The 15,243-nt window shown below is 39.7% G+C and overlaps 2 protein-coding genes across 4 annotated transcripts; both read left to right on the top strand.

Annotated features, from left to right (window-relative positions):
• Positions 1-496: 496 nt before the first annotated feature.
• On the top strand, positions 497-10,931 carry LOC121426136 (60S ribosomal protein L27-like). 3 transcript variants are annotated; one of them, XM_041622307.1, is made up of 5 exons: positions 497-578; positions 3,114-3,202; positions 3,758-3,927; positions 4,585-4,695; positions 10,763-10,931. In XM_041622307.1, the coding sequence occupies exons 2-5, from the start codon at positions 3,122-3,124 to the stop codon at positions 10,809-10,811; spliced, it is 411 nt and encodes a 136-aa protein (XP_041478241.1). In that variant the 5' UTR covers positions 497-578; positions 3,114-3,121; the 3' UTR covers positions 10,812-10,931. The 3 variants fall into 3 exon arrangements, with proteins under 3 accessions (XP_041478241.1, XP_041478238.1, XP_041478239.1); XM_041622304.1 differs by having other exon boundaries at positions 566-611; XM_041622305.1 differs by lacking the exon at positions 497-578 and adding an exon at positions 811-834.
• LOC121426135 lies at positions 5,698-9,948 on the top strand. Its single transcript, XM_041622303.1, has 2 exons — positions 5,698-7,321; positions 9,274-9,948. The coding sequence occupies exon 1, from the start codon at positions 5,946-5,948 to the stop codon at positions 7,299-7,301; it is 1,356 nt and encodes a 451-aa protein (XP_041478237.1). The 5' UTR covers positions 5,698-5,945; the 3' UTR covers positions 7,302-7,321; positions 9,274-9,948.
• Positions 10,932-15,243: the final 4,312 nt, after the last annotated feature.

Below are 15,243 nucleotides of genomic sequence, written 5' to 3'. Positions count from 1 at the left end.
TGCATACATCACATACATTATAGATACAATTATACAAATTTGCAATAGAAAGCGACATGAATACAAGCTAGGGAAATTCTCCAGACGGTTTCCAATAAAGATGTAAAAGTAAAGACGAACAGTAAAGAAGATCGTCCGGTAGAAAAGATCAGACGAGAAAATTCAGGTGGGGAGATTATTTTATGTGCGGATGGAGGGAACTAAGGAATTTAAAACACATTGAGTGCGCCAGTGACCGAAGTCGTTTACTTGATTTAAACGCATGAAGGAATTAAAAAAACTTGTAAATTTCATGAGTTATGTGAGTGGGGTAGATAAGTCTTTTTTTCGAAAGAAAATGTGTCATTTCTTCCCTGACCCCACCCCCCTACTTCCAACTTCGCTCCGCCGACCCTGCTCCTGGTGAAAAGTAGAAATTGGCTCATTATTTTTACCCAAATTAACCCAGTGGAAGCGCACTCTGAAGCGAAGATGGAAATTACTTTTGAACAGGGCTTTGTCTAATGAGGGACACCATCCCATATCCCACAATGCATTTCAATTGTATCTTCCTCTTTAGTTTGGCTCTCCGTGAGTAGGTATGAGTGAAAATACAGCCCCTCAAAATCTATGTAAATCGTAGAAAGTGTTGATTTTTTGCAAAAAAATATTAATTATTAGTTAACTACATTATATCATGAAAGAGTGTTGGAATGTCATTTACATGAGAGGTTACTGAATTCGATACAATAACCATCCGAATTTCCTCGGCCCCCGTTGAATGACTGTCTTTGCCTCTGACGGCTTGTTCAATACACAACCCTTAATTTTTGTGCGGTGTTTATAACTTTATACGTGAGTGGCAACAGATTTTTTAATGTTTTCTCATCTTCATCGGATAGTGGTAATTTGGGGAATGATGAAGCAGTGAGAGATAATATACTGTGACTAGAGTGATTTGATTTTAGGCCGTTGTCAACGCACCCATGGCGGCCCTGCTTAAATTAAGATTCTCGAATCTCGTGCACAAACCCGGCTGGCGCGCCCGCGACGGGAGGCTGGTTGTGACTTGTGTTGTGGAATAGGCCTATGTCATCATGGTCATTGGGGGTGACATTTAGTCGCGCTGGGCGGTGCGAAAGTGCACTAACCATACCGCAAGCGCCTGTGAAATGAACATTCAACAAGTGTCAATTATTGGGCACACTGTCATTGGGGGGTCGATGCCTTGGGCTGGCTCGGGTTAGGCCTACACGAGGAAGTCGACAAAATAGAGCGAGGTCAGATTGGGGTGCTAGACTCTGATGCAGTTACACCGGCTGATTAATTACAAGCATACCTTACCACCAATGTCATCTAGTCTGGAGTCAAGTCTCACTCTCAGTTGTATTTCGAGGTCATCCACCATTTGAGTTTTCCAATAAATATTGCGATCAGTACTAATCATGCATGCCTAGAAGATCTTCAATTGTTCAAATCCTCAGACATCACTTCGCTCACCGTAACATTGATATGGACAGAAATTAGTGACCAAAAATTCACCTGTTGCATGCCGGCTGGTCGTTCACCGCATGATTTGGTTGCTTACTTCGGTCCATTCCAACATTACTGTGCATGGCCACGGCCCAGCGAATCCAAGCAAAGCGATTTCTGACTTGGATTTGAATGTTTGATGTCGTCAAGATTGAAGCCGGAATACATTACAGCCATTACTGATTGCGATATTGAAAAAAGCAGTGGGTATTTTGACCTTGAACTGTGACCAAGTCTAAGAGACTTATAATGACATTGGTGGTGAGGTATGCTGGGAATCGGCCAGTGCGAAACTGCATTAGCACCCAGTCAGTAGAGGCGCACGTCCAATATTGGAGACTCTCCAATGTGGGAGATTATCTCCAATTATCAGAGACTTTTGTAAAGAATTTGGGTATCCAAGTAATTCAGAGACAGTCTCCAGTTTTGGAGACCAATTTCCTTTGTTTACATTTGCAGCAAAAGGATTACCTTGGTGGCAAATAAAAATTTTGGGTGGAAAAAAATCATGCTTTTGTTGGTGTTTCTTTTGTCCTTTTGCAAAGCAAGTCTCCAATATGGGAGATTGTGTCCCATATTGACCGTGCGCCTCTACTGCCAGTATAACCTTGCACAATAAACCACGTTTGGCAGTGGATTTTTAACTAGTGGGTCACGTGCTGCGATGTCACTTCTAGTATCCACAACACATGACTACTGTGGCTTGATTTTTCTGTGTGCGGTTGCATGTAATGAAGCCTTGAGTGGCTTGGGATGACATTGTTGGTATGGTGAGGTCCATCAACTTCAAGTCTGCTCAGTCATGTCAGTCCCCCTTTGTCTACGCACACGGGTCAAACTAATGAAGATAAGCCACGACCACGAACTTTACACATGCAATATAGTGAGACCATCACGTATTGACCACCTTGCACGCATTAAAATTATTGCGTATTACAAACGATATGCGCGGGAGAGTAGGCGCAGTGTCTATAGGAACGGTAAGAATCGATTTTACGAGAGAAAGAGAAGGATAAAAGGGTGAAAATTTAGTAGAATTTATCAAAATGGTATTGATCAGACCTGGGGCCCGTTTCACAAAGGACTTGCAACTGTTGTAACTTTGCCATAATGGCAACTACCATGGTAACAGGGCTCAGCAACCAATCATAATCAAGATAACCATGGTAGTTGCCATAATGGCAAAGTTACAACAGTAGCAAGTCCTATATGAAACGGGCCCCTGAACCCCGCCGAAAAACAGTTTTACCATGAAATCTGATAGGAAACGGCTTTAGAACAAATATCCATCAATCGTCGAACCATTTGCTGCAGCTAGCAGTGGAACATTTTTCTTAACTTACCTTATACCTTATTGTGGCCAAGGTAATCCCTTTGCTGCAAATGTAAATGAAGAAGGAAAATTGGTCTCCCAAACTAACGGTTTGACTCTGAAATTGGGATCCAAAACGTGACAAGTCTGCCATTGGAAGGTTGGAAACAATTGCCCTATTTAGCTGTGCCTGTGAGCCTCTACTACTCATTACCAGTTTGAAACCCGCATTTTTATTCCCGACCTGCAATAATAATATTCATGTTCTAATGTTTTGTTTTTGCTGTAGACATAGCCATGGGGAAGTTCATGAAGTCGGGCCGTGTGGTCCTTGTCCTATCTGGACGATATGCTGGACGCAAGGCAGTCATTGTCAAGGTAAGCAGTTTGAAGTACCATATAGAAAATTTGTACAAGTGCCAGAACGTAAAATTTGACCTTATGACTATTTGACTTTTTTCAGTAGACAATTTTGGAATGGTACTGAAAAAAGGATTCTCCCCCCCCCCCCCCCCCCCCCCCCCCCGTCCCCATTGTATGCAGTTCCATATTTAAAATGATCAACCTTTTTGTACGTCTAACCCCATATTTTTCAAGCCTTACTTCGCTTCGTAGACTGACCAAGTCAATGTCAACTAGAGAACATTACAGACTGTCAAAAGAAGGAGAAATCAGACAAAAAAAAATTATGAGGGTCCTACAAATAGGGGGTCAGACGAATATATTTTATGGAATTGCCCACCTGTGTTCTGGGCTTGAAAATATCAATTTTATCTTTAAATTTCAAAAAGATATAAAGTGATTGCCCTGGACATTCACTGATGGCAGGGCTGGAATCACCTCTCAGTGTCTTGACATCCTTACAGTGACTTGATTCGACCCGCTGAAGCACAGCAATTTCAGAATTAAATCCTGTATTTTTTTTCCTCCCAGAATCATGATGATGGGAGCTCTGATCGCCCATACAGCCACGCCCTTGTGGCCGGTATCGACCGTTACCCACGCAAGGTGACGAAAGACATGAGCAAGAAGAAGATCAAGAGACGATCAAGGATCAAGACCTTCATCAAGCTCTTTAACTACAACCATCTCATGCCAACCAGGTTGGTAACATTTGATTTTAACTGGCACAATTTCATTGGTTAGTGATGTTGGTTTGAGTCAACCTGTTCCACTATAACCATTTTATGTCAAAAATGAAGGAAAAGGAGAGCCACAAACTTTACATGACACAATTTTCCTCTCTTCACCTTACACCTCTTTATCTTGTTAAATTATATATTTTCACATTTTTTTTTTGTAAACATGAAAATAACTTTGGATAGTAACCCCACCCTCTCTAATCTCATTCAGTGTTAAGAAAAGAGATTCAATGAAGGTAAAAAGTAATAGGCTGTTGATGTGGAAATCTCCATAGCCAAGTTTAGTTGGATACATTACTAAATTGGTATTCAAAATTGATGTCTGCTACTCTGCATCCTTTCCATCTACTCAGAGTCTTAATTTGAAGGAAAAAAATGCACTGCCTTGAGAGTGATGAGGTTTGAACACACAGCAATGTCCTGTGAACCGAAGTGATGTTAGAGAACACTTTAATGCAAATAAAAAACTTATGCTGTATCACAGATTATGAACCAACAGTAATAAATTGGTATTAAATGACCAAAGAGCTCTCATTAGAGTGCATTAGTGCCTCTTATTCTCCATTGTGTGTTTGCTGAATTTGGTATTGACTGAATGATTCGTGTCTTTTCTTCAAGGTACTCTGTTGATGTAAACATTGACAAGCAAGTGGTGAACAAGGAATCATTCAAGGACCCCACCCTCAAGCGCAAAGCCAAGAGGGAAATCAAAGGAAAGTTTGTCGAAAGGTAAGCATTGTCAGGTTTGCCTTTATAATTTGGTCAAATATAGTTCATTACACTGAATGCATATATTAATAAACGACCCCCCAAAAAGATGTCAAAATTTGTACAATTTGCATGCTAACTAAAATATTGGAAGAGGGTTGAACATTGGCTTTTTCTTCTTCTTTTTTTCTTTCTTTATTAACTTGGTTTGGACTTAACTCGGCGTGTGAAAATGAAGATTATCGCACTTTTCAATAAATCTTAATATTTTTAGGGCATTTCTTCTGGAGTTCATACTTTATTACAGCACAATTTTTTTTTGGGGGGGGGTGATAAAAAGGGGACCATAAACTTCCAAAGGCCAAACAAGAGGATCACTGTTGCTGTTAGTTGGAAATCCATGACCACAGCTTTGACCATGACTTTGGCTTATTTTATTGCCCTGGATTTGTACTCTTCATATGATTGTTCAGGGAGCATGAAAACGACTTATAGTGCAGAAATATCTTATAAGATTGTCCCTTAGATTATCATTTTGATTACTTTGTTCCTTTGTAAGGGTTCCCAGCCCATCAGAGAAATTTTTTTGTTTTTCCAGTCAGGGTGAAAATCAAAGAATTTGGGAAAATGCCTCAAAATAGGGGAAAAATCAGGGAATTTTGATCAGCCCAAAACTCGAAAGCACGGTCGTTAGACTTATATTTTGTTGTATATCAAGACAACATCACTGTAATTTAATAATATAATCAAGGATTGATTTGAATCAATTTCTTTCTGTATAAGGTGAGGAAAGGATGGCTGTATGGGGAAAAACGAGGCCATTACATGTACATGCCTGCATAATATTACTAATTTTACATTATTGTTTTTATACTGAAAATACTTGTAATTCACTTCAACAAATTAGAAAGCATGCGAAACTGGGAATGGGTTTAAATTATTATCAGGGCATTTTTAAACAAAATCAGGGAATTTGTTTTCTTGAAAAGCTTGGAACCCGAATGTACAACCTTATCCATGAATGTGAATTTTATTTCGTTCGTCTCGAGAGGAGACTAATTGAGATCCCGCCTCGCACATGCGCACTCATTATCGCTTCATCGCAAAATAGCAGGTTCAAACACCTGCCGCACTCTTACAGAAAAAACGATTTTTCTTCGGAAATACGACGCATTTTTACTCAAAAGACTATTCATATCTATTTTCAGAAGTTATTCAAGGCAAGGTGATAATTTCTTGCACTTCAGAATCGTATTTTTACGTTTTCTATCATGAGTTCGAGCAACGCTCGCGATCAAGATTCGGCGGATTTGAGTCCGTCTCCGACCGGACCGAGAGCCTCCTCGGCCCCCGAAACTCCGGCGGCGATGCTCCACCATGGGTCTAAGCACCCCGCGAGCACATCCACCTCCAAAAGCCTCACAAGTCATGAGCCCAAGAGCTCCGTGAGCGGGAAGAAGATCGATAAACGGTATGTTAAGAAACCAGAGAAAGATAAGAAGAAGCAAAGCAATGTTAAAGACGGCAATAGCGGACCCCCAGCTTCAGTTTCATCTTCAAAAAAGGAGCAGTCGTCCCACTCACGGGATGAAAATAAAAACTTGGCTGATGTTGACAGTCGTTTAACAAAACTGGAATCCATGCTTAACCGTGTCATTGGTGCTCTCCCATTGCCGGAGGAAGATTATGACCAACATTACGCTGAACATGCTCATAATGAGGACTCAGCTGATGATCATGATGACATCAATCCGTACCAATCATGCCAAAGGCTGTACACGCAACCAGTTGATGTTGATTACGATGACATCACATGTACTTCCCAAGAGGAATCCACATTGCCAAAAATGATTCCCACATTCGCAGCTAAGTTTGCTGCCCAATCTGATGAGGGGCCTCCTCTTGAAGAAGAAATGGCTAGCTCAACAATGTTCATGATGAACAATAAATTGGAGGAGAAAGTCCTCGAAGAGACTGGAATAAAATATTTGCCACCAAGCAACTGCCCCTACTTGGATGTACCTAAAGTGAACCCTGTTATTTGGGAGAATCTGTCTCCTTCAACAAGAAGCAGAGACCTCAAGCTAGCTAGGGTACAGAAATCCCTCACTAGGGGCTTGACTGCCTTCACTCGCTCAATCTCGTCAGGCAACCTTTCTCCATCTCAACAAGATGCATTGGCCTTGCTGTCTAATGCAAATTACGAAATGAATGCTCTACGCAAGGAACAAATAAAGCCTGACATGAATGCTGCATACAGCCACCTGTGCAAACCAACTATTCCGGTCACAAAGTTCCTTTTTGGGGACGATTTGGGAAAGCGAGTTAAGGACATGACCGAAGAGCAGAAAGCTACTGGACGAGTTGTAAAAACTTCAGAGCCAGGCCGTGGCCGTTATCGAGCTCACGCCAATTACCATCCTTACAGAGCTGGAGATTACTCCCGCCAAGGTTACAGAGCTGCAGGTTGGTCTACTCCTAACCATCGACCACAATCAGGTGCTCCTTACAGGCCTTTTTTGGACAGAAAGGCCCCTATCAGGGGCCGCAGACAGCCACAAGCCCCCATGGTGAAAAAACCACCAGCATCTCAGGGCAGATACCGAGAGAATCCCCAGCGGAAGTAGCTACCAGTATACCCCAAGAGGTAGGTAGCAATAATTCTTTGTTTTATACAAACGATCATGAAATTGCATGCACAAATAATTCTGACCAAGCATCCCCTGTTGGAGGTCGACTGAAACAATATTATAATAATTGGAAGAAAATCACATCTGATCATACAATACTGCAAGCTGTCAGGGGTTTTAAGATAGAATTTGATACAAGTTTACCACATCCAGAAAGGTTGATATGTCATCAATTTAAACGTAACAGATCAGAAACAGATAAGATATCAGCTGAACTGAGAAATCTTGAAGGAAAGAATGTAATAGAAAGAAGTTCACCCTTTATCAAGGGTGGTTATTTTTCCAACATATTTACAAGGCCAAAGAAAAATGGCAGTCTAAGATTGATCTTGGATCTATCAGACCTAAATGAATTTGTGGTTAAACAACACTTTAAGATGGATAATATCCATTCTGTGATTTGCCTCTTGGCGGAAAATTTTTACATGGCTTCAGTAGACCTCCAAGATGCATACTACTCTATTCCGATTCATTCTGAATTCCGGAAATACTTGCAATTTAATTGGCAAGGACAACAGTGGCAATACAAGGCACTGCCAAATGGGTTAACCTCTGCACCCAGGTTATTCACTAAGATGTTGAAACCAGTATTCTCTTCACTACGTGAAAAGGGTCATATTGTACTTGGATATCTTGATGATACAATTCTTATTGGGGACACAAAAGAAAAAGTTGAGTCTGCAATTAATGCCACTTTGCAGGCATTTTCAGAATTAGGGTTTAAAGTTCACCCAGAAAAATCAGTACTAAAACCAGTACAGGAGCTCCAGTTCTTGGGCTTTACCCTCAATACAGTAGACATGACCATTAAACTCCCAGTAGAGAGAGCTCAGAATGTCAGGGAAGAATGTGAAAAGTTACTCCTGCAACCAAAACCCACAATTCGACATGTCGCACATGTTATCGGAAAGATAATCTCCACCTTCCCTGCTGTCCAGCATGGACCATTGTTTTATAGGAATATGGAGAAAGAAAAAATAGAAGCCTTGAAAAAGAATAAAGGGCATTATGACAGAATTATGGAGCTATCATGCGAGTCGAAGCAGGAACTAGAATGGTGGATAAGTCATGCAGATAGTGCATTTGCTCCTATCAAAAGGGAAAACCCTAAATTTGAAATCCGCACGGATGCTAGTGGCTATGGATGGGGTGCCACAAATATGCAAGTTCATACAGGGGGAAGGTGGAATCAGTCTGAAAATGAAAAGGCACAAAATAATGAAATTAATTATCTAGAAATCTTGGCCATCGATCTAGGGCTGAGATCCTTTCATGGTAGTACATCCAATGCTCATATCTTAATTAGATCTGATAACACAACAGCAGTGTGCTATGTAAATAACATGGGAGGCATTTAATGCCCCCCATGTTGTAACAAGCTTTCCATAAAAATTTGGAAATGGTGCATGGAACGAAATATCTGGCTTAGTGCTGCACACCTTCCAGGCAGCCAGAATATTGAAGCAGATTATGAATCACGCAATTTCAATGATAGAACTGAATGGATGCTCAGCAAAAGAGCATACAGAAAAGTCATCCAAAGATTTGGCAGCCCAAAAATTGATATTTTTGCCTCCAGGTTGAATGCACAAACACAAAGATATGTTTCATGGTTACCAGATCCAAATGCAGAATCAGTTGATGCATTCACACTAGACTGGGGAAAGCTAGATTTTTATGCATTTCCTCCCTTCTGCTTATTGGCTAAATGCATTCAAAAGATCAAGTCTGATAGGGCATCGGGCATTTTGGTCGTTCCAAACTGGCCAACACAATCATGGTTCCCATGCCTTAATAGCATCCTTGTGGAGGAACCGTTGCTCCTTAGGAGAGACATTAACCTCCTTAGACAACCTGTAACAAACTTACCTCACCCACTTTATGATCGCCTTGACCTTTTGTGTTGCAGGGTAACAGGGGACCCTTCGAGAATATAGGCTTAGATGAAGGGATCACCGACGTGTTGACAGCATCATTGAGGAAGTCTACTCAACGTCAGTACCGAGTATATTGGACAAAATGGACAAAATTTTGTGAAAGCAGGAAGAAAAGTCCTCTTCGTTCTTCAGTTAACTTTGTGTTAGAATTTTTAGCAGAACTGTTTCATAGAGAGAAGGCTAGTTATAGTACAATGAATGCAGCAAGAAGTGCATTATCCTTGTATGTAACGCTGGAGAATAGTGTTCATTCTGTGGGGACACAACCTCTTATCTGTAGGTTTCTTAAAGGGACCTTTAACCTCAGACCTCCACAAGCACGTTATCAAGACACTTGGGATGTCAGCGTAGCATTGAAATTTCTACGTAGGCTTTCGCCAGCTAAGACTTTAAGTTTAAAGCAGCTTACACATAAACTTTGCTTATTGTTAGCCTTAGTCTCTGCACAAAGGGTGCAGACGTTACATTTGTTAAACTTAGATAAGATGGAACTGAAACAAAGTTCAGTGAGTTTTCATGTAGATGAACTGCTCAAGCATAGCAGACCAGGTCACCATGGTTTCACTATGAAGTTGAAGGCATATCCATCAGACAGGAGGTTGTGTATTGTTAAATATTTACGAGCATATATGGAAAGGACTAATCAGAGGACTAGAGCGACGCTTGTTCATTAGCTATACCAAGCCATATGGCAAAGTTTCATCACAGACCATATCAAGATGGATCAAAGTGACATTAGCAGGCGCCGGGATTGATACTTCAGTGTATAAATCACATTCTACAAGATCGGCTGCAACGTCGGCAGCAATCAGAGCAAGTGTGCCTATTTCTAGCATCATGAATCAAGCTGGATGGTCAAGAGAAAAAACCTTCCAGCAATATTACAATAAACCTCTTGCTGATAGTGAAGCAACTGAATTTTCGCAAGCAATTCTACAACAGTAGTAAAGTTGAAATAAGGTATATACAAATTTGCTTTGTACATGTTCCATACTGTATATTCTTTGTATCTGCACAAACATGTCTTTTGCAGACAGTGCAACTCAAAATGTGTTCGCTGAGCTACAAAATCTCAATTAGTCTCCTCTCGAGACGAACGAAATAAAATTGAAAGCTCAAACGATAACTTACCAGTTTGAAGTTTGAGCAGAATTTTATGAGGGAGTTGAGTGAGGAGATTAATTGCCCTCCTCTCCCTCCCTCTTGAGAGAAATTAATTTTAATAGTCTGTGGTGACTTAAAGCTAATGTTCGTTCGTATCAGCTGCATTAGGAAGCTGATATTTTAAACAGCGACCACATTTTGATGCTCCGAAGAACGAGTGCGCATGTGCGAGGCGGGATCTCAATTAATCTCCTCACTCAACTCCCTCATAAAATTCTGCTCAAACTTCAAACTGGTAAGTTATCGTTTGAGCTTTGAATTATTTACCCAATACTTTTCATTTGTCTCTTCCCTTAGGTACAAGACCGGCAAGAACAAGTGGTTCTTCCAGAAGCTACGATTCTAAGCAAGAACTCTCAAACATCCCCGCTCATCATGAACATGATATGGACTGCTCACATAATTTCCACACACTCGTCAAATAGGCCTGCAATAAATAAATGAAATCTGGCTGATGCCAACCCAAGATCTCGTCTCTGAAGGAATTTGATTTGTTTGTTGTGGTTCGAGAAGGAAGCCGTGCTGGAGTTGTGATGTATGATCGAAAAATGATGTAGATTGTGAGATTATGGACTTCTGTGAAAGGTCAATTTGTGCATTTCATACTACAAGCCCACAATTTATGCCATTATTGGGATGTCACGCAGTGCTTCACGTTAATCCTGAGAGATTGGTAAAATGGATGACTACAGTATGCTCAATACCATGAATTAATCACCATTTCACATCCCAAGTGATTACAAAAAACCTCATTGCAAAATTAGTTTCCTCGGACTTTACTACATTTCGAGTGGGAGGGGCTAAGAGTAACCACGTAAAGACCCAGACCGGAGCTAAAGGTGAAATTGACAAATGGAAAATATATCAGCTGCATAGTTCAAAAATGTATATCACTGCTTGACAGCTGAGTATTTTCTTAAGAAAAAGACAAGTTTCAATACAAGGCTTTATTGTGCTTTTTCACTGGCCTGAAGACTGTCGCGTCATGTGTGTTCAATTAGAGCTCGTTGGTGATCCCATAGGTTTGTACACAGAAAAACTGGGTGATTTTCAGTATATAATTTCATTTTTTTTTTCAATTTGCAGAAGAAATGGCACTGACAAATATTGCCGAAATGCATGGAAACCTATCTATACATTTGTATTGGGGTTTTTTGTGTGTGTTTTTTTTTGCGATTTCTTTCGTTGGCTCATATTTTGACTAGATTGCTATATCAGGAAAATTTGTTACACGTAATCTGAATGCAGATAGAATTGGAAAGCTGCGGCAATAAGCGAGAAATAAAATATGGCAAAAACTAGTCCAAAACTAGATTTCATCAATCTAAGCTTGCAAGGAAAAGATATTTATGATTTCATAATCAACCAACTCTGTTTACAGACCTGTGGAATCACAACGCTTCTAACACAACATGACGTCACGTTCTTGAGGCCTGCGAAAAGCCAAAGAAAACCTATTTTCAAAGCCTGATAATTTGAACTATTTGTAAGCAAAATACTCGGCAGGTATGCTTTGAAAATGCCTAAAGCTTGCATTGCTGTGTTTTAGCTTTTCGATTGATATATGATTTGTCAATTTCATATTTGGCTCTGGTCTGGGTCTTTAAAGGGGAAGTTCACCCTGACAAAAACTTTATTGTAAAAATAGCAGAAAAAATAATAAAAAATATTGCAGGTTTGAGAAAAATTCATCAAATTATTAAAAAGTTATTAGAATTTCAATTATTTGATTTGTGACGTCATATGCGAGCAGCATTCCTACATAGCGAATGGTAAATAATCAATGAAATGTCATTTTCTCAGAAAATTGAAAATGGTTTTCACTGTACCTTTTGTATATCAATAGACAAATCATTTCACACCCGACCTTGAATAGAAAACAAAATTAAGTCATCCGGAACCATGCAAAATTTGAAATTCATGCATTTTATATTACATAACAGATGGGGCAGCTGCTCGTTTATGACGTCACAAATCCAAAACTGTGAACTCTAATAACTTTCTTACTCTAACGGATTTTCATCAAACCTTCACCAATATTTTATACTATTTTTTCTGCTATTTTTGCAACAAAGTTTTCTTCAGGGTGAACTTCCCCTTTAATTGCCTAATGCACATATCAAGCACAGAATGCCATTCTTGCAGTCGCACTGTGATTGAATTTCATTGAGAAATAGAGACCGAAGCGACGCGAGTTGCAACGGTGTCATGGCGGGCCTGGTTCTAAACAAATGAACCCGAAATTAAAGTGTGTTTCTCAGGAGAAAGTGGCTGCTATTAGAACGATTACTTGCAACCTGTTTTTCAGACGAGCCTAAATGGGTACAGACGGTTGTCAGGTGCGACTCTTTAGAACCAGCCTACCATAACACCATGGCAACCGACGTCACACTTATGAACTCCATTACAATAAGGTACCTTGTAAAAAGTCAGCAAGTGGCCTTTTTTTACCAATTGTTACACTTCATCAGACAAAACGGGTAATGCAGGAAAGACGCGTATGTGCCTTAATGGCAGGATTCCTGCTGTGAGAAGTAGGATGGACTTCTGACTAGGTGGTAAGTTGCCAATTCGTCTGCCAACTCGTCCACTCACCACATGGTCTACCTTCATCTAGTCTAATGCCATTCTGTCCAACATTTCCTCTAACAACCAGTTGGTCAAATCATTACCTCGTCTAATCATCATTTTGTCTCATAACCAGTTGGTCTAATGTCCATTTCATTTGTTTTGCACAATCAAATTAAACCAAATGGTATATGGACTAAATGGCTATTGGGCCAACTGCTTATTAGACGAAGTGGTGAGTGGATGAAATGGCAATTAAATCATGTGGATATTGGACGAAATGATGGTAGACCAGATGATAGTATACGAGTTGGCAATTGGACGAATTGGCATTAGACCAATCGGAAATGAACGGACTACTAGGTATGTTGAGTTTCAAATTGTAAAAGAAAATTTGATGAAGTCTCAGAATGGTCATTTAATAAATACATCCAAATTACTTTTAAAATTGAGCAATCGAATCAATACCATGCGCAACCATGACGGGGTACTTATAAGCACCCTAAACAAGTATTTTCCACATTCTGAAAATGCACCCCTTTACAAGTATTGTAAACAAAAACGATACTCTTGGCAAGTATTCCCTGAATTGAACCCCTAAACAAGTACAGCGATATTTTGATCATGTCACAGAGGTCAGTTGTACCTTTACCTACATCAATGGGTTTAGTACAGCCCCACCTCGTGCAAATCATACTTTAAACACGTAGTGTTGACTGGTGGGGCAAAAAGTATATCTTTGATAAAACATTTGTCTTTTTTATACACTCGCAAATTTGACCCTAAACACGTAGCTTTCTTAGCGAAACAGATACCCTTTTAATTTTAGTGTTTTTTACACCCTTATTCCATTACTTGCATAATGTGCCCTTGAAAAAGACATCCTTTTTACATGTTTTTTTTTGGTCGCGGATGGTATCCACTCGTCAATGTAAAAGGCCCCCCACCCTCGGGCTTTCCGCTGAAATAAAATACGAATGCAAAAATGTGACAACTAAATATCAAGTCTGTTTGCACAATTTATTAAATCATTTAATATTTGTAATTTGACTTTTTTCCAGACAAACATGATCTCTTAATATGACATTCATGACAATACCCATGTTTTGTTACAACAGATAGGACAAAAAAAATGCTCAGTATTTCTGTATTCCATAAAACATGACAGAAAGAAAAGCAAATTTAGTAAATGTCAACATTGATCTTCGGTAGTTTCTATCAGCAGGTTGAACAGTTTCTTTTCACTTCGTTATTAGTAAGTTTCTAAAGAGTGGGGCCATGTCATCTATATACATAACCCCTCATCTCATTGGTCAACGGTCATTCTTATGATCAATAAAAACAAGATATAAAGATCTGACTGGCTATCATTTGCGCCATTGAAATAGTCAAACCACTGAACTATTTCATAAATTCATCAGGACTGTTATAAACCTACTGAAATAATGGTCTTCCATTGGTTGAAATAAAATTTGTCAATGTAATTCCACAGTTCTCATAGATATAAAGTTACATGAAACAGCACCGATTGCCATTACATTTACAGGGATGCCAGTTGGAATTGATCAGAGGGCCTGAAAATCCCCTAGAATACAATATTTTGTACACAAAAATGCTAAAACTATGGCCTGAAAATAAATTGCCAGAGCCTGAATTCAGGCTTTTGCCTGAAAACTGGCATCCCTGCATTTACTAAACAACTTAGATTTGCAGCAAATCAGCTTAAGCAAAAGGGGGAAGGATTGCACTTGCAGAAAAAAAGAATAATATAATCAAGAGTCTACACTACTGATCTAACTTCATAGTATCTAGCTAACCATCTTGAAATTTCATTTTTAGAATACATTAGTTGACTTTCCATATTAAGTCGCATAATCGCCAAGTCAAAGACATTTTTGATCAAGTTGAATGGATTGCTATGGTCGCAAGTAAAACAACTTATGCGGCATTGCAAGAGACTTGCAATCAATTCGACAGATTCACAATATTGTGCGTCATCTGTCAGTCGCAGCAAACAGGCCAAATTTCTAACTCGCATGCAGGCAGCACACCGTGCTAGTCACTGTATCATGTGACTGTGATGCTTCGATAATGAAAAACATATTGCAATTAAGCGGATGAAGAATTCACCGAAAACGATCTAATTTCAAAGTAATTTTTCTCCCACCTGAAGCCTATTAAAAAGCATTTAAGCCTACTTATGCAAGCCG

The sequence above is a fragment of the Lytechinus variegatus genome, chromosome 13 (assembly GCF_018143015.1).
Source record: "Lytechinus variegatus isolate NC3 chromosome 13, Lvar_3.0, whole genome shotgun sequence".
In the NCBI taxonomy this organism is placed as follows: Eukaryota; Metazoa; Echinodermata; class Echinoidea; order Temnopleuroida; family Toxopneustidae; genus Lytechinus; species Lytechinus variegatus.
Note: the sequence above shows the minus strand (reverse complement) of the source record. Positions and strands in the feature narration are given on the sequence as shown.

Coding starts and splice junctions, on each gene's coding strand:
- LOC121426136 (XM_041622304.1), top strand. CDS start 581: ATGAGTGAAAATACAGCCCCTCAAAATCTAT. Junction 612..3,113: donor TACAGCCCCTCAAAATCTAT/GTAAATCGTAGA, acceptor TTTTTGCTGTAG/ACATAGCCATGGGGAAGTTC. Junction 4,696..10,762: donor AAAGGAAAGTTTGTCGAAAG/GTAAGCATTGTC, acceptor CTCTTCCCTTAG/GTACAAGACCGGCAAGAACA.
- LOC121426135 (XM_041622303.1), top strand. CDS start 5,946: ATGAGTTCGAGCAACGCTCGCGATCAAGATTCGGCGGATTTGAGTCCG.